The 21,910-nt window shown below is 35.0% G+C and overlaps 3 protein-coding genes across 4 annotated transcripts; 1 reads left to right on the top strand and 2 right to left on the bottom strand.

The window, feature by feature from the left end:
• Positions 1 to 3,889: 3,889 nt before the first annotated feature.
• LOC135834974 (zinc finger protein ZIPIC-like) lies at positions 3,890 to 13,208 on the bottom strand. 2 transcript variants are annotated; one of them, XM_065348988.1, is made up of 7 exons: positions 12,830 to 13,208; positions 12,409 to 12,561; positions 12,236 to 12,328; positions 12,015 to 12,159; positions 11,801 to 11,945; positions 11,531 to 11,718; positions 3,890 to 11,454 (listed from the first exon to the last, which is right to left on the bottom strand). In XM_065348988.1, the coding sequence occupies exons 1-7, from the start codon at positions 12,962 to 12,964 to the stop codon at positions 10,019 to 10,021; spliced, it is 2,295 nt and encodes a 764-aa protein (XP_065205060.1). In that variant the 5' UTR covers positions 12,965 to 13,208; the 3' UTR covers positions 3,890 to 10,018. The 2 variants fall into 2 exon arrangements, with proteins under 2 accessions (XP_065205060.1, XP_065205058.1); XM_065348986.1 differs by having other exon boundaries at positions 11,801 to 11,948; positions 12,830 to 13,207.
• A 443-nt stretch (positions 13,209 to 13,651) lies between these two features.
• LOC135834975 (inhibitor of growth protein 5) lies at positions 13,652 to 15,329 on the top strand. The gene is made up of 3 exons (XM_065348989.1): positions 13,652 to 13,964; positions 14,141 to 14,353; positions 14,428 to 15,329. Exons 1-3 carry the CDS (start codon positions 13,829 to 13,831, stop codon positions 15,150 to 15,152), a joined length of 1,074 nt encoding a protein of 357 aa, XP_065205061.1. The 5' UTR covers positions 13,652 to 13,828; the 3' UTR covers positions 15,153 to 15,329.
• A 3,931-nt stretch (positions 15,330 to 19,260) lies between these two features.
• Positions 19,261 to 21,798, bottom strand: RpL28 (ribosomal protein L28). Its single transcript, XM_065348985.1, has 5 exons — positions 21,642 to 21,798; positions 21,313 to 21,403; positions 21,105 to 21,233; positions 19,692 to 19,805; positions 19,261 to 19,395 (listed from the first exon to the last, which is right to left on the bottom strand). Exons 2-5 carry the CDS (start codon positions 21,397 to 21,399, stop codon positions 19,306 to 19,308), a joined length of 420 nt encoding a protein of 139 aa, XP_065205057.1. The 5' UTR covers positions 21,400 to 21,403; positions 21,642 to 21,798; the 3' UTR covers positions 19,261 to 19,305.
• Between the last annotated feature and the right edge of the window lie 112 nt (positions 21,799 to 21,910).

Raw genomic sequence — 21,910 nt, 5'->3', positions numbered from 1 at the left:
ATGAAAGGGTATCCATTCTCTGGAAAACCGAAAAAAGTCTAAGAATTTCACTCGGAAGCTTTCGTTGTGATTCTTTCGTCACACAAGAATAAATGGTAATACCCCCATCTTAGTAAGCTCCAAAATTGCTCGATGGTTTGCCAAAATTATTAAACAAAATACTTTTTTTTCTGTCTTTGTCTTTGTAAAAAAAAAAGTCCTGCTTTTTGTTAAAATTGTCAGAAATTCCCAATTTTGCAACAAAAAAAAAAGTCCAGAAATGCTAATTTTGCGTCAATTGTTTAAAGTTCCAATTTTCTCAAAATTGCCGAGAAGGAGAAAATCCGCCTTTGTACCCTAAATTTAAAAAGTATGGATTTTCGCCTCAGCTGTTTATAAAGTATATGTAGTGTACTGCTTTTTGTCCAATTTCCAAAAAAAATTCTGCTGCAATTAAAATTATCAAAATCCTGTTTTTTTCAAAATTGCCAAATAAAAATCCTTCCTTTTGCGAAAATTGTCAAAAAAGTTCTGTTTTCTACCAAAAATGTGATAAGAACTAAGAAGACAGGTTTATTATGTTAATTAAATTAATTTTTTAAAATTGATTTTTTATAAAAATAAATCAAACGTTTTTGATTATTAATTTAATGTTTAGAAAATTAATAAAAATAAAAATTGATTTAAATTTATACATTAGGTTTAAAAAAAAAAAAAAAAAATTACTTCACCAAAAAAAGCCATTTTCCAAAATTTGTCAAAAAATGTCGTTTTACGCCAAAATTGTGAAAAATTCTTGTTTTCTGCCAAAATGCTATTAAAAGATTCCCTTTTTCGCCTGAATTAGGTACCAAAAAAAGTCCCAGTTTTTTGCCAAAGTTATCAAGTTTCAATTTTTGCCAAAATCGTCAAAAAATTCCATTTTCTGCCAAAGTAGGTAAATTAGTTTTAAAAAATGCTAATTTTTTCCAAAATTGTGCAACAGTTCTTTTTTAGCCAAATTTTTGTAAAAAAATGGGGCTATTTGCGGTCATCAGCACGATGGTGATTTTTACATTTTATGACCTGGAGCCTGTTCTAATTGATCAAATAAAGTCAAACTTGAGGAATGGGGTTCTCTTGAAAGCTAGATTTGACCCCTGCAGTTGTAAGGGTCAAAGTTGAAAATGACAGAAAGGTCATTTTTTTGGAAAAGCATAATTTGACCCCAAATTGATGAAAAGAGTCCAAATTCATACCACTGGTGAGTATCGCCATTGTGAACAACATATCCAAATTTCAGCTTCCTAGGTCATCCCCGCCCCATTTAATGTGGAAAAAAGCTGATTTTGACCCCATCCCACTCCCACTCTTAAAATTGGTCTAAGGAGCCTCAATGTCCAGCATACAATAGGATGGTGCCATTTGAGTGTATTTTGCTGGTTTCAACTTTCCAACCCTATTCGACCCCTCTCCAGGGTGAATTTTTGTTGGCTATTTCATGTGTTTTTCGACCTTTAGGAAAGCCTACAACCTCCCCAAATTGACCTAGAACATCCAAATTTTCACAGTACATTGGGAGGATGTATCCGAAGTGCCTTTTGCAGGTTTCAATCTTCTAACCCTATTTGAGCCCTCTCCAGAGTCAAAAAACTGGATTTTCAGCCGGTCTAGGGCAGACATTTTTATTTATAAGTCACTCTCAACAGTGATTTTTACATTTTATGAACTGGAGCCTGTTATAATTGATCAAATAAAGTCAAACTTGAGGAATGGGGTTCTCTTGGAAGCTAGAATTGACCCCTGCAGTTGGAAGGGTCAAAGTTGAAAATTACAGAAAGGTAATTTTTTTGGAAAAGCATAATTTGGCCCCAAATTGATGAAAAGAATCCAAATTCATACCATTGGTGAGTTTCGCCATTGTAAACAACATATCCAAATTTCAGCTTCCTAGGTCATCTCCACCCCATTTAAGGTGGAAAAAACCTGATTTTGACCCTATTTTTGACCCCACCACGCTCTTAAAATTGACCTAAGGAGCCCCAATGTCCAGCATACAATGGGATGGTGCCATTTGATTGTATTTTGTAGGTTTCAACCTTCCAACCCTACTCGACCCCTCTCCGAGGTCAAAAAAATGAATTTTTTTGGTTATTTTACGGGTTTTTCGACCTTTAGGAAAGCCTACAACCTCCCCAAATGGACCTAGAACATTCAAATTTTCACAGTACATTGGGAGGATGTACCCGAAGTGCCTTTTGCTGGTTTCAACCTTCCAAACCCATTTGACCCCTCTCACCTTTTAGAACACCCCGTGTAGGTAGCTCCTTCACATTGACCTAGAGGGTCCAAATTTTCACAGTACATTAGGGGGAGGTTATGTACCAGAAGTGCCTTTTGCAGGTTTCAGCCTTCCAAACCAATTTAATTTCCTTTCAGAGTCAAAAAAGTGGATTTTTGGCCAAATTTTATAAGTAGGTATACGCATTATGCACGGTCGTGATTTTTACATTTTATGACCTGGAGCCTGTTCTAATTAATCAAATAAAGTCAAACTTGGGGAATGGGGTTCTCTTGGAATCTAGAATTGACCCCTGCAGTTGGAAGGGTCAAAGTTGAAAAGTACAGAAAGCTAATTTTTTTGGAAAAGCATAATTTGGCCCCAAATTGATGAAAAGAATCCAAATTCATACCATTGGTGAGTTTCGCCATTGTGAACAACATATCCAAATTTCAACTTCCTAGATCATCCCCACCCCATTTAATGTGGAAAAAAGTTGATTTTGGCCCTATTTTTGACCCCATCCCACTCTTAAAATTGACCTAAGGAGTCACAATGTCCAGCATACAATAGGATGGTGCCATTTGAGTGTATTTTGCTGGTTTCAACCTTCCAACCCTATTCGACCCCTCTCCAGGGTCAAAGAAGTGAATTTTTTTTGTTATTTAACCAGTTTTTCAACCTTTAGGAAAGCCTACAACCTCCCCAAATGGACCTAGAGCATCCAAATTTTCACAGTACGTTGGGAGGATGTACCCAAAGTGCCTTTTGCAGGTTTCAACCTTCTAACCCTGTTTGAGCCCTCTTCAGGGTCAAAAAAGTGGATCGTTTTGGCTGTTTTTCGACCTTTATTAGGAAAGCCTACAGCCCCTCCAAATTGATCTACAGGGGTTCAAATTTTCACTGCACATTGGAAGGATGTACCCGAAGTGCCTTTTGCAGGTTTCAACCTTCCAAACCAATTTCACCCCTCTCCACGGTGAGAAAAGTGGATTTATTTTTCAGCTATTCCCAAATTTTTTTCAACTTTTAGAACACCCTGTAGCTCCTTCAAATTGACCTAGAGGGTCCAAATTTTCACAGTACATTGGGAGGATGTATTCCAAGTGTCTTTTGCAGGTTTCAGCCTTCCAAACCCATTTGACTTCCTTCCAGAGTCAAAAAATTGGATTTTCAGCCGAATTTTTGTAAAAAATGGGGCATGGGACTGTTTGTGGTAGGCCAGACATGTTTATTTATAAGTTTCAGCACTGGGTGATTTTTTTTACATTTTATGACCTGGAGCCTGTTCTAATTGATCAAATAAAGTCAAATTTGTGTTTTTCAAATTTAATTTTTCATTCTCGTTTGACCACAATAAAACATTCCTTGATTTGCAGCTGCTCAATCGTACTTTTTGAACTTCAGTTTCTCTCTCCTTTTTTTTTCTAAAGAGGACCTTAAATTACAGGAACCTCAATTTTTCGATTGAGCAGCTGAATGTTTATAAACATATTGTTCTATCGCTCTGCATGCTTTAATAAACAACGAATTGAATGACCAAGGCGAGAATTCCTTACGTCATTTTCATTGTATTTGTATCCACCACGTATCGAGATCCCGAATTTGAAAAAAAAATAGCTCATTAAAACGTGAACAGAAAAACTCATAAACAACATACCCACAGTATATATTTAAACAATAAATTAAATTTAATGGAAATAAATACGTATTACGCATACAATCTCAAATTTTATATAACCAAAACCCGCAGGATAATTAATACTCTTAAATAATATAAATTACGGTATAATGGTGCAGTTAATAATAATAAAAATATACATAATGGAAAAAAAAACAAACAACAAGGAGAAACTGTCACTATAATATCGTTAAAATGGTGTAAGAGTATGAAAATTTCGTAATTTTGGGTGAATTCTTTTCTGACCCTACGGATCACCTTTCGCTGTTGAAATGTTTAAAAACGATTTTATGTATTCGTTTAAAATATCACAAGATATTACCACAGTCTGATATGTTAAAATTGGTCCTCGCGGTTTACCAGTAGCCAAAAAAATCGTAAATAGAAAACGGAACAGATGAAGGAGGGAGGAAGATAAAACAAGGAAAGTAGTACAGGTATAGGTCTCGTACGTGCTTAATAAACTCTAATAAATATCGACAAACGAACAAACAACTCTTAATAAATGATAAATTTACACAAAAAAATAAGCTCGCTTGCGTTTTACATCGCGGTACTATATTCGTAGTGAATAAAATAAGCGTAATTACTCTTTTTTAAATAGATGTTCAAACATCTAGAAAAAATAATACAAAAAAAATCGTAATCGTAATAATAATAATAAACAGAAACATGAAAACTGCATTCACATAAGTAGTAATCTACCTTTAGAAAAATAATAATAATAATACATTTCCAACTTCGTCTTGTACACGTACGTAATAATAAATAATCGAAGAGAAATAAAGTTCTAAAATACCAAAAAAAAACCACACTCGGTAACGATTGAAAAAAAAAGCTCCTCGTCGAGCCGCAGGTAACTATTCCCATTTAATAAAAAATCCAAAAGTTTCCATAGCTCAACTTTATTCCTCTTCGTGAAAATTTAAATCTGTTGGAAAAGACGTATTACTAATAAAATCAACAATTCCACGGTAGAAAATAAATACGTGTTGAACATAATTAATTTTACTAAAAAAATAGAAAAAAATAAGTATGTAAAAAAATAATTACTTAATAATTACAAATACATCTAAAAAAAAAAAAAAAGCCAGTACATAACTTTGATCGTGTAATTGTTTCGACGAGTAAAACGATGATAAAATATCAGAGGAAATCAACGATGATGAAAAATATCACACTCCTTTTTTTCTTTTTTTTTTTTATAAAAAAATAATAAATTACGGAGCCACAACAAGTATACTAAATATGAACACGATTCGATCGAAAATCAGATTTCCGTCAAGGGTTTTTTTCTCTCGTGACAAAATGATGAATATTTTCTAGGCCTATAGTATTATTTGACAAGATATGTTTCAAAGGTCTTCGACTAGCGTGTGTTGGGGGAAAAAATGTATTCTTGATCCACACGAATTTTTACCAGCGCGTATTATAGATTCGACTAGAATAGATAAAAAAAATTGTGAAACTTTTCTACGCAAAAATAAAAAATTAACAATACTCGAGCTAAGTAATCTCGTGAAAGATATGCGCGCAATTTTCACATTGGACCCTCGAAAATCTGACGATATTATGACCGGCATAGCTCATTCGTAATCATGGAATGTCTAATAACTAAATATGTCGATTGAAATCGTAAACGTAGAATCGATTACAGCGCAGTATCGATTTTATTGGGAAAATTAAATCATTCTAAAGCTGATTGAATTGAGAATGAAAATGATCGACCAGCAATCACTCGATTATCATTCAAAGCAGAGCTGTAGAAAGCAGAGAAGGGACAAGTGAGTTAATTTGCCCCTCCTCGCATAAATTTGGAAACTGAACGAACCTTGGAAAATATCTGAATTTCCATTCTATCCTAAATAATTTTTTTTTTCAATTTTTCGAAACCAAAATCAATTAATGAGTATTTGAAACGCCTTAATTTATGTCATTTCTCTCTCCAACACAAATTCCAAACCAAATACGAATTTTATCAACTCCAATTTCCCAAATTTGAACAAAAAAAATCAAAAAATCGATATCGAACTAATCGTCTACATTTACGACTCAATCGACACTTGAAAAAACACTAATATTTCACTACTCAAAAAATCAATATTATCAAATTAACCTAAACTCTCTGCTTTCAAAATTCAATTAATTCATCTAGCTAATTTAACACCTACTTAGTACTACGTCGTCGGCACAAGCAACAATAACAAAAAAAATACACAAATAAAAAACAAGCTATAACAACACAGAGCACCTTGAATAAGATCTTAGCCTTTCTGAATGCGGGCGATTCGCTATAAAATGTGGGTCATTTCTAGAGAGCAAATTTCGACCTATTAATCGCTCCACAAAACCTATACATTTACATACACAATAAAGGCGTACAAATCCATATTCGAAGCTGTACTAAATAAATACTTCATTATCAGGCCAAAGCGGTATAACAAAATACATTCAAAGGCACCAATTGGAAAATAAAAAACGAAACTAAACGAGAGAAACAAAAAACATGATAATTTCAAGTGTATCATGCAACGGTCAAATATAAAATCAATACTCGTTAAGCGATACGTAAAATCACTAATAAGGAAAACAATTAATATCACAAAGGTAAACGTATTCTGTGAGGTAGTTAATATAAATAGTATATAGCAAAATCAATTTGCGTAGGTATTTTTTCCCTAATACATTCAAATGTCGTACAAATTAGGCACATTATACTTCGTAATGTGTAATACATGATCGGTGTGTACTAAAATTCGTTTCAATTTTTACGCTGTAAAATGCAAATCAAATAAACGCTAACTTGATTCATATAGACTATTCATAAGTAAAACAGAATCAAAAAATTATATAACAATGGTAGGGTAATTAGGATGGAATGTAAATTGATAATTGCACCGCTGATTTTCCTTTTTTAGACGTTTTCTTCAACTGTCTAGCACGCACAATAATGCATTCGAAATTACAGCAAAATTGTTAGATAACTTCGAAATTGAGAAGCATTGGCAATTTTTAAAAATAATCGTAATTGACAAATTTCATTTGAATAAAAAAAAAAATTGAATATTTTGTTGGAGTAAGTGCAAAGCAAAAGAAGTCAAAAACTTTGCTAATATTTTAGGTTTTTTTTTTTCAACCAAACTATAAAAATTTTCAATGATCTGAACCGCCTCCCCCTGCCTCACTCTGACAGGGAACCTCTTGAAATGTCACACTCCGATTTGAACGGAACCGCGATTTTTGGAAAGAGCATAGTCTAAAACCCCCAAAACCAAATTTTCAGCTGCCCAAGTTCATTTTTAGATTTTTGGAGAATTTTTGAAAATTCAAAATTCACTGTTTTTGGCGAATTATTATGCTTTTTTAAAAAAAAGTACGTGCTTGATCATTGATCAATAAAAATGGTCAAAATAAGTCCCAGATGAGAACTAATATTATTTACCCAAATGCAAATTTTACCATTTCCAGCCATTCTGGAGCCTCCAGCGCGATTTTTCAATTTCTCCAGAATTTTGAATTTGCTCCAGAAGGCGTAAATATGCAGTTGGGCAGCTAAAAATCGAAATGTATATTACACTCGAACTGTTTAACGAGTTTATCCACATTTGAGCCGATTTTGAGAGTGACACTCCAAGAGTGGTTTTTTGAGGTGTCACTCTCGCTCCAAAACGGCTGGAAATGGTAGAATTTGCGCTCCAGGAGTTAGTTCTTGGAGAAATACAGCAATTCACACAAATTTCTAAAATTTTCTCACAAACGGTTTTTTTTGATTTTTTTTGATTTTTCAATTTTGAAAAAGGTGGTCAAAAAACCACTCTTGAAGTGTCACTCTCAAAATCGGCTCAAAATGTGGATAAACTCGTTAAACTGGTCGAGTGTAATATACAACTCGATTTTTAGCTGCCCAACTGCACATTCACGCCTTCTGGAGCAAATTCAAAACTCTGGAGAAATTTAAAATCGCGCTGGAGGCTCCAAAATGGCTGGTAATTGTGAAATTTGGATTGGGGGGTTAGTTTTGGATAAAATACAGCGATTTGCGTGAATTTCAAAAATTTCCAAACAAACGGAAAACTTGATTTTTTGGATTTTTTAATTTTGAAAAAAGCTGGTCAAAAAACCACTTTTGAAGTGTCACTCTCAAAATCGGCACAAAATGTGGATAAACTCGTTAAACAAGTCGATTGTAATATACAACTCGATTTTTAGCTACCCAACTTCATATTCACGCCCTCTGGAGCAAACTCAAAATTCTGGAGAAATTGAAAAATCGCACTGGAGGCTCCAGAATGGCTGGAAATGGTAAAATTTGGATTTGAGTAATTAATATTAATTTTGGGACTTATTTTGACCATTTTTACTGATCAAGTACGTACTTTTAAAAAAAAAGCATAAATCGCCAAAAACAGTCAATTTTGAATTTTCAAAAATTCGCCAAAAATCGAAAAATGAACTTGGGCAGCTGAAAATTTGGTTTTAGGGGTTTTAGACTATGCTCTTTTCAAAAATCGCGATCCCGTTCAAATCGGAGGGAGACATCTCAAGAGGTTACCTTGTGAGATCTAAAAAAGGTAGGAGTGGCTCAAATTTAAAAAATTCACTTTCAAAAAATTTTTCAAAAAAAAATAATGCTAGAATGAGTAAAAAGTCATCTAACAAAACTGTACCATGCATAAAAACAGCACCAAAATGCACACAATTTTTGTCAACTCCAGGTGAGGATTTATATGTAAAAATGGATCGTAAATTCGACGAAAGAATAAGTTGGTAACGCTAAAGGACAGCTGAAAAATTACTCAAAAAAATACACGTCTTCTAAAAAAGCACCATTTTACCAGCTGAAAACGTTTCAAAATTAACGTTAAAATTTGTCGAAAACTAAAAAAAAAATCATTACCTAACACGATTTCAGAAAAAACGTTTTCCAAAATTCAGCCTCAATACCTCCAAAAAAAAATCCATCAAAATATGTACTACTAATCATTTTAAAACCACGAGTCATTCAGCCACACAGATCCTTCAACATTGACCAACAAATTCAATCCAGTCGAAATCACGAAACACACAATGAAGAAAAACACAATGGTAAATTCAACTACCTACTAAAAAAAAAAAGGAAAGGAAAAACTAGCGAAAAAAATTCGTCAACAAAACAATAACAACAAGGAATGCACAAAATTCAAGACCGTGTAACCCGATTATAGGATAAAAATTGATCAATTCCACGCGTCTCGTAGCTTTCATCGAGACGAATAATATTATAGTATGTACTATAATAAATAACAAAACGCTTGAAAAATACTTGTCTACGTAGTGTTTCTTAAAAAATACTGCTATCTCATTAAGAAAGGAAATAAAAACACTAAATTAAAAGATGGGAAAAAGGAGGAGAAAATAAAATGAAAATGATGGGGTACGTATAATAAAAATAAAAAACAGTCACATGATTAAAACAAGAAGAGAAAAAAAATAACACAAAAGAGAGAGAGAGAAAGATAGAGAGAGATGAAGAAATCAATAAGAAAATGGGGAAGAGGAGAAGGGGGGAGAACGAACTCGAAGGTTATTAAACTTCATTCGGAGAGTAATTGAAGCAGGGAAATACAATGTCGGCTAAGTGCCAATCACGTTTTTTACGGGAGAGCGTAAACGAGTTCGCATAACAGGTACATCTTATAAAAAGCTCTATCTCTCGGTGTTCCATAGTACAACTTGGACTCCAAGTTGTACTATGGAACACCGAGAGATAGCGCTTTCTATAAGATGTACCTGTTATGCGAACTCGTTTTCGCTCTCCCGTAAAAAACGTGATTGGCACTTAGCCGACATTGTATTTCCCTGCTTCAATTCAATTCCTTAACTTTTACGTACAAGGGTGAAAATGAACTTAGTTGAGGGGGGGAGCGGGAGTAGGTTTACTTTTGCTCTAAAACTAAAAAAGGAAAAAAATAAATATACGTATTAGAATAAAAACCTATCGATGAGAGAGAGAGAGAGAATTGACTGCAGCCGGAAAAAAAATATGAAAAGCAAGCTCACGCGTTACCCTCGCAAATGAGAATGGTCGTCCGAGCGTTTGACGATAACGAAAGCATTCGTCACATCCACACGTAATTTTCGGGCACAGTGTTGCCGTGCACTTGCATATGTTTATCGAGCAGCTTACTCTGGATGAAGGTTGCGCCGCAGGTTACGCATTCGTACGGTTGATTGGCTTCTTTATCCAACTGGTGAATGTTTTTTTCGTGGCGTTCTAGATGAGACCGTCTGGAGAATACTTTACCGCATAACTGACACTTGTAGGTTTGTTCGGGCGGCGTCGGTGTAGCTACTGCCGTCGCCGAAGAGTCCGTTAACGAGTTACCATTTTCATCGCCCGCTGATTTAGGCTGCTGCGGTACCGTCGGCTGCGGCTGCTGTTGCGGTTTACGCCGCGACGATGGCGGTAATTGCATACTATGGATTCGTTTCATGTGTCGCAATAGATGACTCCGGCGAGAGAAATTTTTGAAACAGACGTTACAGAAAGTGTTACTCTTGGTGATATCCGCCACTGTGGGTGTAATATTCACCGCATTCGTGTTCATCTCCAAGACCGGAATCGGAGGTAATGGCTCGTCGGCGTCGTCGTCCATTTCTACATCTTCGTCACCGCAGCCTACTCCGTATTGAACGGATTCGTCGAGATGATCTCCATCGTTGTTTTCCATCATGCTGCTGGAATTCTGTAATGAACTGTCGTACATACGGTTCTCCGAATCGTCGTTGCCGCCTCCAATTTCGCTCAATGTGATCTCCGGAAGGATCGGAGTAGTTGGGAAAATAGACACTTCAGAATGATACGAGTCGTCTTTCGAATTAACTCCCGTACCGAACAATCTAGCTCCCAATGAAGATAACGAGCTATTGGAAAAATCTCGCTGATGAATGAGTTGATGTCGTTTCAAATGTTCTCGTCGCGTGAATGTTTTCGTACAAACGTTACACGTGAACGGTTTCGGTTCAGCTTCTCCTTCGGGTGGATCTAAATCATGGGCTCGTTTACGATGCCGAATTAGGTGTTCTTTACGTACGAATCCTTGAGAGCATACATCACAGCCGAACGGACGCAACACGTTGTCCACAGGTACAGCACAGGCCGGATTGCAGAGCTGGTGCCGCGTCAGATGCTCTTTACGTACGAACTGCTTGCTGCAGACGTTACACGAGTACGGGCGAACGCTACCATGAGACAGCAGATGCCTGCTAAGATGTTCTTTACGATTAAAGCCCTTGTTGCACATACGGCAGACGAAAGGTTTCACATCTTCGTGAGTACTTTGGTGGCGTTTCCACGAACTACGACGAGGGAACACCTTGCCACAGGTTAGGCAATCGTACAGTTTGGATTTTTCTTCGGAGAAGTCGTCGCGTCGTTTGCCTTGATCGAATTCGAAACATTCGCCGCAAAGAGAGCAAGGAAACGCACCCTTGTTTATAATGTATCGACGATGAGTCACCTTTACCGTCCGTTCTTTCTCGCCGTTTGTGCCGTCTGTACAATAGAATGCAGGCGATTAGATAAAAAGAAGCAACTAATTATTTAACTCGATAAGAATTCAATCAAGTACCTGCGCAGATATTCTCTTTTTCGGTAATTGATTTCTCGTAAACATCCCACATAGGCGGAAGAACCTCTCGTCTTAATCTCTGCGATTCCATAACGTCTTTATCTTTCATATCATTCTCTCCGCTTTTCGAATTACTAAATTCGATTAAGTAATCAGCTAAAATGCTCGAGGTTGCTCCTCGACTCGTACTAAAATCAATATACAGACGATTAAAAATCAATTACTCGTTGATAAGGTAGATAAGAATACGGAAAAAATCAAACGCCGTACCCAACATCTTTAACAGGATCTAAATTGAAAGTTTCTTCTTTCATGAGTACGTAATCTTCGGGCGAAGGTTCGGCGAGTTCAGGTAAAGAGGCAGTTCTAGTTAGAGGAGACTTATCAGCGTTCGCATTCGCTATTGAAGCGTCTCCTTCTAAGAAAATATTCTATTAGAACCAAGTTATTCGAACAATAAGCTAGATAGGACTATATTTATAACCTTTGTCCTCGTCCATTTCTTCATCTTCTTCATCCTCACTTAAACCAACGTTTTCACTCGGAGACATCTCAACATCCGAGATATTGTTTTCGGTAGCTTCTTTCTTGATTTTATCCACTGCCAGGTTCTTTTCTTCTGATAAGGACTTCGAAGAAAAATTTAGAAAATTAACAGGGTTACAATAGTACATCCACGTAGGACAATTGAGCTAATTTACTCACTTCTTCGACGCCACTTTCCTTCGGGCTGGTTTCGTTTTCGTTATCGTCGATCTTTTCTTTTTCTGTATCGTCATTTTCTTTATTATCTGATTTCTACGAATAAATACGGATTTCGTGAAAAACATCTGTGTGACGTTCGAACATCATGCATGCATAACAAAAGAGTAATTTACCAAAGGTCGCTGCGAAGTTGAATTACAATTGGAGATACAATTTATTAGGATGACTTCAGTTCGTAAGCACGATTCGCGGTAACTGTAGAAATCATCTAATTTCGTAACACAGCTTTTACATATGGATTTAGGTAATTCGTCATTTTGTTCGATCTGTAAAAAACAAACAACACATGCGAATAATAGTTTCCAGCTGGTAGAAAAAAAAATACATAAAACACTATTGAAGGGAGAAATCACATAACACATTGGATGAGAAATTTACATCTGTATACAAACACATATGATAAAACACCTACTCTCAAGATTAATGACATGTCAAGCTTACACCTCTCTTATCGGGTACATTACCGATGACAAGTGGCATAAAAATCGAACACCGTTTTTTATGTGTTAAACTACATTAATCAAATAGACTTACCTTGATCTGCAAACAAACGGTGATTTTCTTCCAGATTTGCGTGTTTTCTTCAAAAATTTCGTAAGCTCCGTTCACCAACGAAGTCATGCATAGTCGACAAAGAAAGTCGAACTTTCCAACCGATGGATCAGTCATACTTGCACGGCATTAATTAAAATGAGTTTAAAATATAGAGAAAAGCTGAACTTAAAATAATGTAATCAAACTACATTACGAAAAATGGGCGTTTAAAGGAAGGTGCAACGTAAACAAATAAACTCAAGCAAGCGCCATGTTTAAAATTGGGCAAGTGTATGAGCGCCTCGTGGGGGGAACGTTCCAGTTGAACAAGTTTTTGCGGGACTTTCTTACCTGGACCTGGGCACCGAAACCAAATTGTCACAGCGGTGCGGAAAAGTTGAATTTTTTCTCGGCAGGTTTCAATCTTTCCTACACGTTTCGGTTACGCTGGTGTTTTTCGTTTTTGATATTTCGATAATCGATTCGTTTCGATTTTTTGCGTAAATCCGGCACTTTTTTTCTTAAATTGAAAAATTACGCGCAATTTTTGTTAATTTTGATTAAAATATATCGTAATTGTTCTAATTAATTCGTCTTCATGAGAATTCATTGAAAAAAATGAAAAATTTCGATTCTGGGACAAAATGAAAAATCGATCTTATACAAAAAACCATTCTGCGAAATAACACCTTAATTATGCTGTATTCAGGTTCACCTTAAGGTGCATTATTCTGAAACGAAAATTTCCGAAAATCCGGCTTCTGAGAAACGCATACCTACCTGCGATCATACCTGTGATCTCTTTACCGTTACTGTTGTTTTTATTTGTTGTTTTATCGAAAACTGAAAACAAGTAATTTTGAACAAGTGTTAGAGGTGTTGATAATACATAATTTTTGCAGAATCTTTCAATATTCATTCGTGCATATGTAATATCAATGTAATTAATGTGAATCGCGTATTCGGGAGTGCCACAAATCGCCATATTCCGCCGTAAAAATGCTTAGTTTAAGCAACACGGACACCAACAATTGTGTTATCTACTTGGAAAACTATTTAGATTGTGTGGAAAACCTGCCGGATGATTTACAAAGGCATTTAACTCGAATGAGAGAATTAGATGTGTCTTTCCAAAGTAAGTTATCTCGCCATAATTCGCTTGTGAAGCCTACGCTGTTGTGACTCCTTGACGTTGAACAAGTCGACGCTATCCTTTTGAACTTGATCGTGTCGCTTCAGTTTTTTCAATGTGGCGTCATATTTTTTGAAATCGATTTCGCATCTTTTCATAATCAATCGTGTAATTTGCAGCTTTCATGAGAGATATCGAGTCATTAGCTACTCAGTACAACGAAGCTATCAACGATGGCAAAATGGAGGATACGTGTCGTTTGTTACGGAAAGCTCAGTCTATTCTGATATCAGCGCAAGAGTTAGGAGACGAGAAACTACAAATAGTGCAACAGTTACAAGATTTGATTGAAAGTCGGACGAGATCTTTGGATAACGACTATAAGAATATAGGTACGGATTATTACATCATTATGCTTTCTGCCTACCTACGTTGAATTGTTTATTTTAAATATCACATATTTCAGATAACGGATCGAGAGAACGTGAAACAGTGGCTTCGGCGAGTACCCCATCGGTAAGCTCGACGTCTGCAGCAGTCAGTAATACGGTAACCGAGGTAGCGTACAAAGAGCCAGTGGCCGTTACGTCCGTATCTTCTAGCAATGGTAATGGCGAGCAGAGACAGAGTAAACGTGTTCGACGTGGCAGGACTGAGAATGAGCCTAGTTCAAGTAATCCCGATAGTTCATCTAATCAGCAAAATCAACATCATCATCACCATCATCATCATTACGAGCACGGTGGCAGTATCCCTATGCCTCGAGCTACCGCTACTTTGCTAGTAAACCAGAAGAAACACGCGGCTAATAATTCGATCGCTAATAATAAAAAGAAGAAGAGGAAGACTAAGCAGAATGTTGGTCGGATATCGCAGAAGGAAGACGATTCCAGGAATAACAAGAGTAATATCGACGACGACGACGATGAACTTTCGATCGACCCTGACGAACCGACGTATTGTTTATGTGATCAAATATCCTACGGTGAAATGATTTGCTGCGATAATGACCTCTGCCCTATCGAATGGTTCCATTTTTCGTGTGTTTCTTTATCAAACAAACCCAAGGGTAAATGGTTCTGTCCGAAGTGTAGAGGAGACCGACCAAATGTGATGAAACCAAAAGCCCAGTTTCTCAAAGAGTTAGAACGCTATAATCGCGAAAAAGAAGAAAAGGCGCGTTCGTATTAAAACTCGCCAAGTATATACCAAGATGACCGCATGTGTTGGATATGACCAATTTCCTTTTTTTCGTCTTCAAATCATCAGACCTCTTCGTGGATGTGGAGTCATTCGTTATCAACTCTGATACCCGTAGCTCAATCGTGTAAAAATAATGTACTCGTTTAAATACATTCAAAAATTTTACATACCAAGAGAGCTTAATACCGCTGAAAAAAATAATTTTACTTTCTGGATTACCTAAAATCTTGACTAAATTTACATTTCCATGATAATATACGGTATTCTTTGAAAAAATGCCACGACGAGGTTTTCAAAATTATATGAAATTCCGACCTACAATTTTTTTCCTGACTGGAGCCGCATGTGAAGTTGTGATGACGCTTTCTGCGTCCTTTTTGAAGCGAATTTGTTTCTATGACTGCAGAGTTACGTAAGCGTTGAATTCTCCCGGCGAAGGGGTCGCTCCATCAACGTCGTTTGTCTTCGAAGGTTCCTTATTCTAAAGGAACGCTTAGGTTGATTTTTTGAAGTAACGATGCTGTGAATAGGAATGTATTAGAACGGGCTAATGTCTGTCCCATGCATCTGTGTTTTCCTAATTAAAAAAATTAAAATATTAAAAATACCTATGAAGAAAAACATAATCGTAACCGCAAAAGTTTTTTTGTTATGTTACATTTTTAAGCCTTTCAAAAATATTTTGTTCTTGTGTTTTATATAATATTTAATTTCAAAAAGTTTTATATATTTTTTTTCTCGCGTAAAGCAGCGTGTATTATATAAAAATAAAAGTTATTAAAGAAAATATGACTTATATTTGTTTGTTTGACCATATCCGAAAGGTGGATGCCTTCGACGTCGATAAATCTGTCTGGTTGAATACATTGAGATTGTCCCAAAATTTTCAATTCATAAGCACGAAAGTTGAACTTGAAGACCCAAGTTCAAGATTATTGTCTGCAGAAAAAATTGTGCATATTAATTTTAATTTTGAAAAAAAGAATGAAGTCAGAAGGCGAAAAGGTCAAGAGACAATCATTTCTGATCACATTGAGGTGATTGTCAGATGAAAAAAATCAAAAAAAGTTAGGCCATGAGTTTTTTGATAATTTACAATGGGAATAGGAACTGGATGAATTTAAATCATACGGCAACAGAGAAAGAAAATAAAGAACATAAATACCTACCAACAATTTTAAATACAACAGTTCAATTCGACTAGGTCCTTGCCTTGCATTACATTCAGCAGGCCCGTATAGCCAGAGGGGTGATTCAGCTTCCTTGACAAAATTTTGTATAGGTACACGAAAAGTTGTGAAAATGAATTTCAGGGGATTCAGCTTCCTTGAAAAAATTCTGTATAGGTACACGAAAAATTGTGAAAATGAATTTCAGACAGTTGAAAATTCTCATCTTATGACAAATGAAAGTAGGTATACTTATACTATATAGTATCTTCCTCTCCTTGAATCTTATGTACAAATAAATTTTTGAAAGCTTTCGAATAATTTTACTGGGCAAATTAGATTTAATTAGATTTTTTAATTTTAAGAGTGAAAAAATTCAAAATTGACTCGAATCAAAAGTAATGTCATGGTCATGTACTCGTTTTACCTCGTGAATGCTTTTGAATTTTCGAAAGCTTTTGCATTCGCCTTGCTCGGGTCAATTTATTTGTATTTCTGTTGGAAAGTCAATCCCGCACATCAAAATAATTTTTTCCATCTCCTGGAGTTCAAAATTCAAATTTCCCAAAGCTTTTGCCTTCGCTTCACTGAAGTCATTTAATTAGAAAAATTTCAAAAATGCTTTACTATAAATTACAATCAACGTATTTTCTATAAGTTGTGGATGCCGAAGGGCGATCGAATCCAGCCCACAGGCAAACTATCAGTACCCTCAAGAAGAGTTGGCTTGCATGGGTCTGCATTCAAAAGAAATACTTTTCATACATTCAAAATTTATTATGTCAATTTTTGAATTGTTCCTCAAAAAAAAAAGTCTCGAAATATTTTATGAAGGTCATGTTAATAGAACAATGCTTGTATCCACTAAATTCCACCACCCCCCCCCCCCCCCCAAGCAACTTCAGCGAGTTAAACGGCTCGAAAAATTCATCAAAAAAGCGACAAAATATGAGCAAGAAGTTTTAATGTAGAAATTAGAAAAAAAAACACTACTTATTTGGTTTTTAATTTTGAAAAGTTGAATTATTTTACAACTTTTGTGGCAATTTTTGGCAATAACAAAATGAAAATGTTGCAATTTATATTTTTAACAAAAAACAAAAAAAAAAGAATTTTTAGCGAGAAGCGGAAGCCAGACTTTTGTTTTAATAAAAACACAATTTTGGTTTTCAATTTTGAAAAGTTGAATTACCTATTTTGCAACTTTTGCGGCAATTTTTGGCAATAACAAAATTAAAATATTGCAATTTCTAATTTAAAACAAAAATCAAAAAAAAAATTTTTAGTTTAAAGCCTGACTTGAGACTTGTTTTAATGTAGAAAAAAAACACCATTTTGGTTTTCAATTTTGAAAAGTTGAATTACCTATTTTGCAGCTTTTGGCAATAACAAAATAAAAATGTTGCAATTTCTATTTTTAACAAAAAACAAAAAAAAATTTGTTAGTGAAAAGCCAGACTTGTTTTAATGTAGAAAAAACACCATTTTGGTTTTCAATTTTCAATTTTGATAAGTTGAATTATTTTGCAACTTTTGTGGGAATTTTAGGCAATAACAAAGTAAAAATGTTGCAATTTCTAATTTAAAACAAAAAACAAAAAAAACAATTTTTAGAGAAAAGCCAGACTTGTTTTAATGCAGAAAAAAACACCATTTTGGTTTTCAATTTTGAAAAGTTGAATTATTTCGCAACTTTTGGCAATAACAAAGTAAAAATGTTGCAATATCTGATTTTAAAAAAACAAAAAAAAAACAATTTTTGGCGAAAAGCCAGATTTGAAAAATATCAATCAACAAAAGAAAAGACTTTTACATAATTTCTGTCAGATCAGCGAAACTTGCCAATAAAATGACAATTTCTGGCAAAAGAACGAGAATTTTCGACCATCCAGACAGAATGCGAAACTTGTGTCAATTTCAGACAAAAAACCAAAACTCCAGTGCAAGTTTTCTAAAAAAGCTAGAATTTTTGGCAAAAAAGAAGACTTTTACAATTTTAACTACGACCAGGGCTTCTTAACAATTATTTGAAAAAAATCATGTTTTCTCGTAATTTCTATAGAAAAATTTTTTTTTCAAGTTTTAGGTAAAAAAGAGGAACTTTTGGAAATTTTCTGCAAAAAAGCGACAATTTTCGGCCAATTTTGGCAAAAAAAATTGAAACTTTTTTAGCAATTCTAATGATAAGGTAAACTAGTTTGCTATTTTTTAGCGGAAAATTTCACAAATTTTATGCTTTAGCAAAAGCCAGGACTTCAAACGAAATCCTAGAAATTTGAGATAGGCCTAATTGAATTTCAAAAAAACCTACGTTGATCCAATTCAAATTTCAATCTCAGAATTAATAATTTCATTGTTCTGAAAATTGAATAAGATTTTTTTCTCAATTTTAGACTCTAATTTAGCTGTTTTTGGAACATACTTACTCCTCACATAGAAAACTTTTTCAATCAACATCGATTTATCAAGAAGAATCGGAGCCTTCGTGCTTCACTTTTAAAAATATTATTCAAATCGAAATAAGTCTGTGGACCGTCATGTAGATAAATAATGCTCATCGAACTGCACTACTTTGTATAAAGCCACAGTTAGTTCCTTAAATTTCAAAGATTAAGAAACTGGTTTTCTGAGCTTGCTAATTGAAAGTAAAAAATGATTTCTTTGGTTTAGACTCGTGTCAATAATTCCATACTTTCGTTAAATTACTATCGAACAGTACTTCCAGCGAATTAAATAGATTCACTCGAAGACGCGTAATTTTCGATAAAGCTAAAATTATTAAACTCTTTCAACCTAAAAACGACATTATTCATTCAGTAACAGTTCAACAGCCGAAACTCAACGTCTTTCTAATAATATTTCAATGAAATCGACGACTATCAGTCAACTTCATTCAGAACGATAAAAAAAAAAAAATTACTCAGAAATGTACAACAAGCAACTTTATAAACAAATAATTTATTTATACAGAATTATTCGGATTTCTTGGTCCTACTCTTTTTGGCAATAATTGCTGATCTTTTCTGCGACTCCAAAATAGAACTGGCTTTCCTCAATGCAACCTGTAAACCAATGATTCGTTAGAACACAATACGAACGATTCGGAAGCCTCGTTTTAGCATTAATATCGATGCGTTTTAGATGGCTGGCGTAAAATCCCAAATGAATCATTTCGAAACCGATACTTCGAAGCAAAAATACAATTGGCGATGGTTTTTTACGATTAGTTTACGAAAACTAAAATTTATCAATTCTAAACTTAAAAAATGTTACGGAGACTGTGATCCATACGCATCATTCAGTTAGTATTTTTAGCGAATAAAAACGAGGCTCAAAACACGAATAACGCGATACGTACTTGAGTAAGATCTTTACGATATTTGCTTCCATCCAAGTAACGTCTGAGCTTGTATAATGATCGGCGGGGTCCAGCTGACATGGTCACAGAAACGTTGGATTTGCCTGGTTTATTCTGAAACACGAGTATTTTTCATGCTAATCACACATATTTAACCAAGGTACGATCTACTAGTACATAGAATAACTACAAATTCAGTGGTGGGTGGTGATATACATTGTCATCATAAAATGACAGACATTAATGATTTGATTTTCATCATAATAAGAGTAAAAAATTAAAACAAATTCAGTGGTGGGTGGTGATAGTACATTGTCATCATAAAATGACAGACATTAGTGATTTGATTTTCATCATAATAAAAGTAAAAGTTGAGACAACTTCAGTGGTGGGTGGTGATATGCATTGTCATCATAAAATGACAGATATTAGTGATTTGATTATCATCATAATAAGAGTGAAAAACTAGCAACAAGTTCAGTGGTGGGTGGTGATATACATTGTCATCATAAAATGACAGATACGATTGATTACGTTATCATCATGAGAAGTTGCTAGGTAAGAATACGTAATTAAGACGTCTCAATCGTCAGCTGGCATCACAAATACTGCATGGGGTGCCTCGCCGCACCCCGTGCAGTACCCTCTCAACCTAATTACATCATTGCAAGACAGTAGGTTGAAGCGTCATCATTCGATTGAGTGAACGAACAGAACAAATATAGGTTCAGAAAGAATGATGGTTCATCACTGCGAGACAGAGGTGAATGCCTCGGGTTCATCATTTCCTTATATCACTTTTCTATGCATCAAAATCCATTACCTTTCAACTACAAGTCAAGTGTATAAAATAATTATCACATGGCTACAAAAGGTGGCACTGTTCACATCGTGACAAGTTCGTTCAAAATCTACTACAAAGTAATACTAAAATACAAATTATCATGTTTCATCAGTGGTGGGTGGTGATATAAGTAGTCATCAATCAAAATTACAGACACTACATATGATAAAGTATCATCATAGAAACAAAACAGCATCGAAATAAGTACATCAGGAGCGAATAAAAATATCCACAAGGTATAATCGGAGTTGGTGGAGATACTCATCATTGTAACAAATAACGCAAATACGAATAATTCATAACACAAAACAAACACAAATACTCATTATAGTAGCACTCAGATAAGAATTCATCCATCACTATACATCAGCGATCTTGATGGTAGTATTAAAATCAATCATCATTGCCCAATAAATAACGCAAATACGAATAATACACGATACGAACAAATACTCATAATTAAGCAATCAGATATAAATTCATACATCAGTACATCAGCGATCTTGATGGTAGTATTAAAATAAATCATCATGTCAAGTTAAAAGATAAGTTGAGCAATACTCAAGTACCTGTTTCTTGGATCTCTTCGTAGTTACAACGAAACCTTTGCCATCTTTCGCAGCTCGGATATCGACAGTTTTAGGTTGAACGATACCACTGTAACGGAATGAAGCTACATTTTTCAAGTTACCGGGTTCCTGAAAAGACCTACGACATTTAATATTTCAACTCGATAGATGGAATATATTATATGTAGTAATGAATGGAAATACTCACGGTGCTGAAAGGTTTCTTGATGTCGCGCTTTTTCAACAAGTACGCGTTGTTGTTGCGTGTGATCATCCAATATAGGTCCGCCGACATGGTTCTGAAAGATCAAAATCAATGTGAATAAAGAGAATGGAAACAATGAGCGAATAAATCACACATGAGATCGAAAAATGAGAATGTGAAGCATAAAGATATCAACGCCACGTGACACAAAACAAACACCGCAGAATAGAAATTACGATTGATCTTCGATCGAATCAATTTGTAAATTACTATTGAGGGGAAACAGGTGCTTCAGTAACGTATTAAATACAATAAAATGCAATTAAAATTACCTTAAATTATTAAAAAAATAACGTGGAAACACTCCCGGTCACAACATTCAAAACACAAAACTCCGAAAAAAAATTTTTGGAAAAGAAAAGAAGCGTTTTGAAAAGACCTTGAAACTTGAAAGAGCCTTGTTGTTTTGAAAGTTTGATTACTTTTTCATTTCGACGGTAGAAGCGCTACGAGTAGATGGTGAAATTCGGAGTTCGTGCGGTTCGTGTCGCTGTCGTTTTCGGTTTTCGTTTTTATTCGTTTTTCTTCGGCCAACTTCGGA

Source organism: Planococcus citri, chromosome 2, assembly GCF_950023065.1.
Source record: "Planococcus citri chromosome 2, ihPlaCitr1.1, whole genome shotgun sequence".
In the NCBI taxonomy this organism is placed as follows: Eukaryota; Metazoa; Arthropoda; class Insecta; order Hemiptera; family Pseudococcidae; genus Planococcus; species Planococcus citri.
This window is presented reverse-complemented; position numbering and strand designations above follow the sequence as displayed.

Coding starts and splice junctions, on each gene's coding strand:
- LOC135834974 (XM_065348986.1), bottom strand. CDS start 12,964: ATGACTGATCCATCGGTTGGAAAGTTCGACTTTCTTTGTCGACTATGC. Junction 12,562..12,829: donor CCGTTTGTTTGCAGATCAAG/GTAAGTCTATTT, acceptor TGTTTTTTACAG/ATCGAACAAAATGACGAATT. Junction 12,160..12,235: donor AGGAAAGTGGCGTCGAAGAA/GTGAGTAAATTA, acceptor TTTTCTTCGAAG/TCCTTATCAGAAGAAAAGAA.
- RpL28 (XM_065348985.1), bottom strand. CDS start 21,399: ATGTCGGCGGACCTATATTGGATGATCACACGCAACAACAACGCGTAC. Junction 21,234..21,312: donor TCAAGAAACCTTTCAGCACC/GTGAGTATTTCC, acceptor AGGTCTTTTCAG/GAACCCGGTAACTTGAAAAA. Junction 19,396..19,691: donor ATCGTAAAGATCTTACTCAA/GTACGTATCGCG, acceptor ATTGGTTTACAG/GTTGCATTGAGGAAAGCCAG.
- LOC135834975 (XM_065348989.1), top strand. CDS start 13,829: ATGCTTAGTTTAAGCAACACGGACACCAACAATTGTGTTATCTACTTG. Junction 13,965..14,140: donor ATTAGATGTGTCTTTCCAAA/GTAAGTTATCTC, acceptor TGTAATTTGCAG/CTTTCATGAGAGATATCGAG. Junction 14,354..14,427: donor TAACGACTATAAGAATATAG/GTACGGATTATT, acceptor CACATATTTCAG/ATAACGGATCGAGAGAACGT.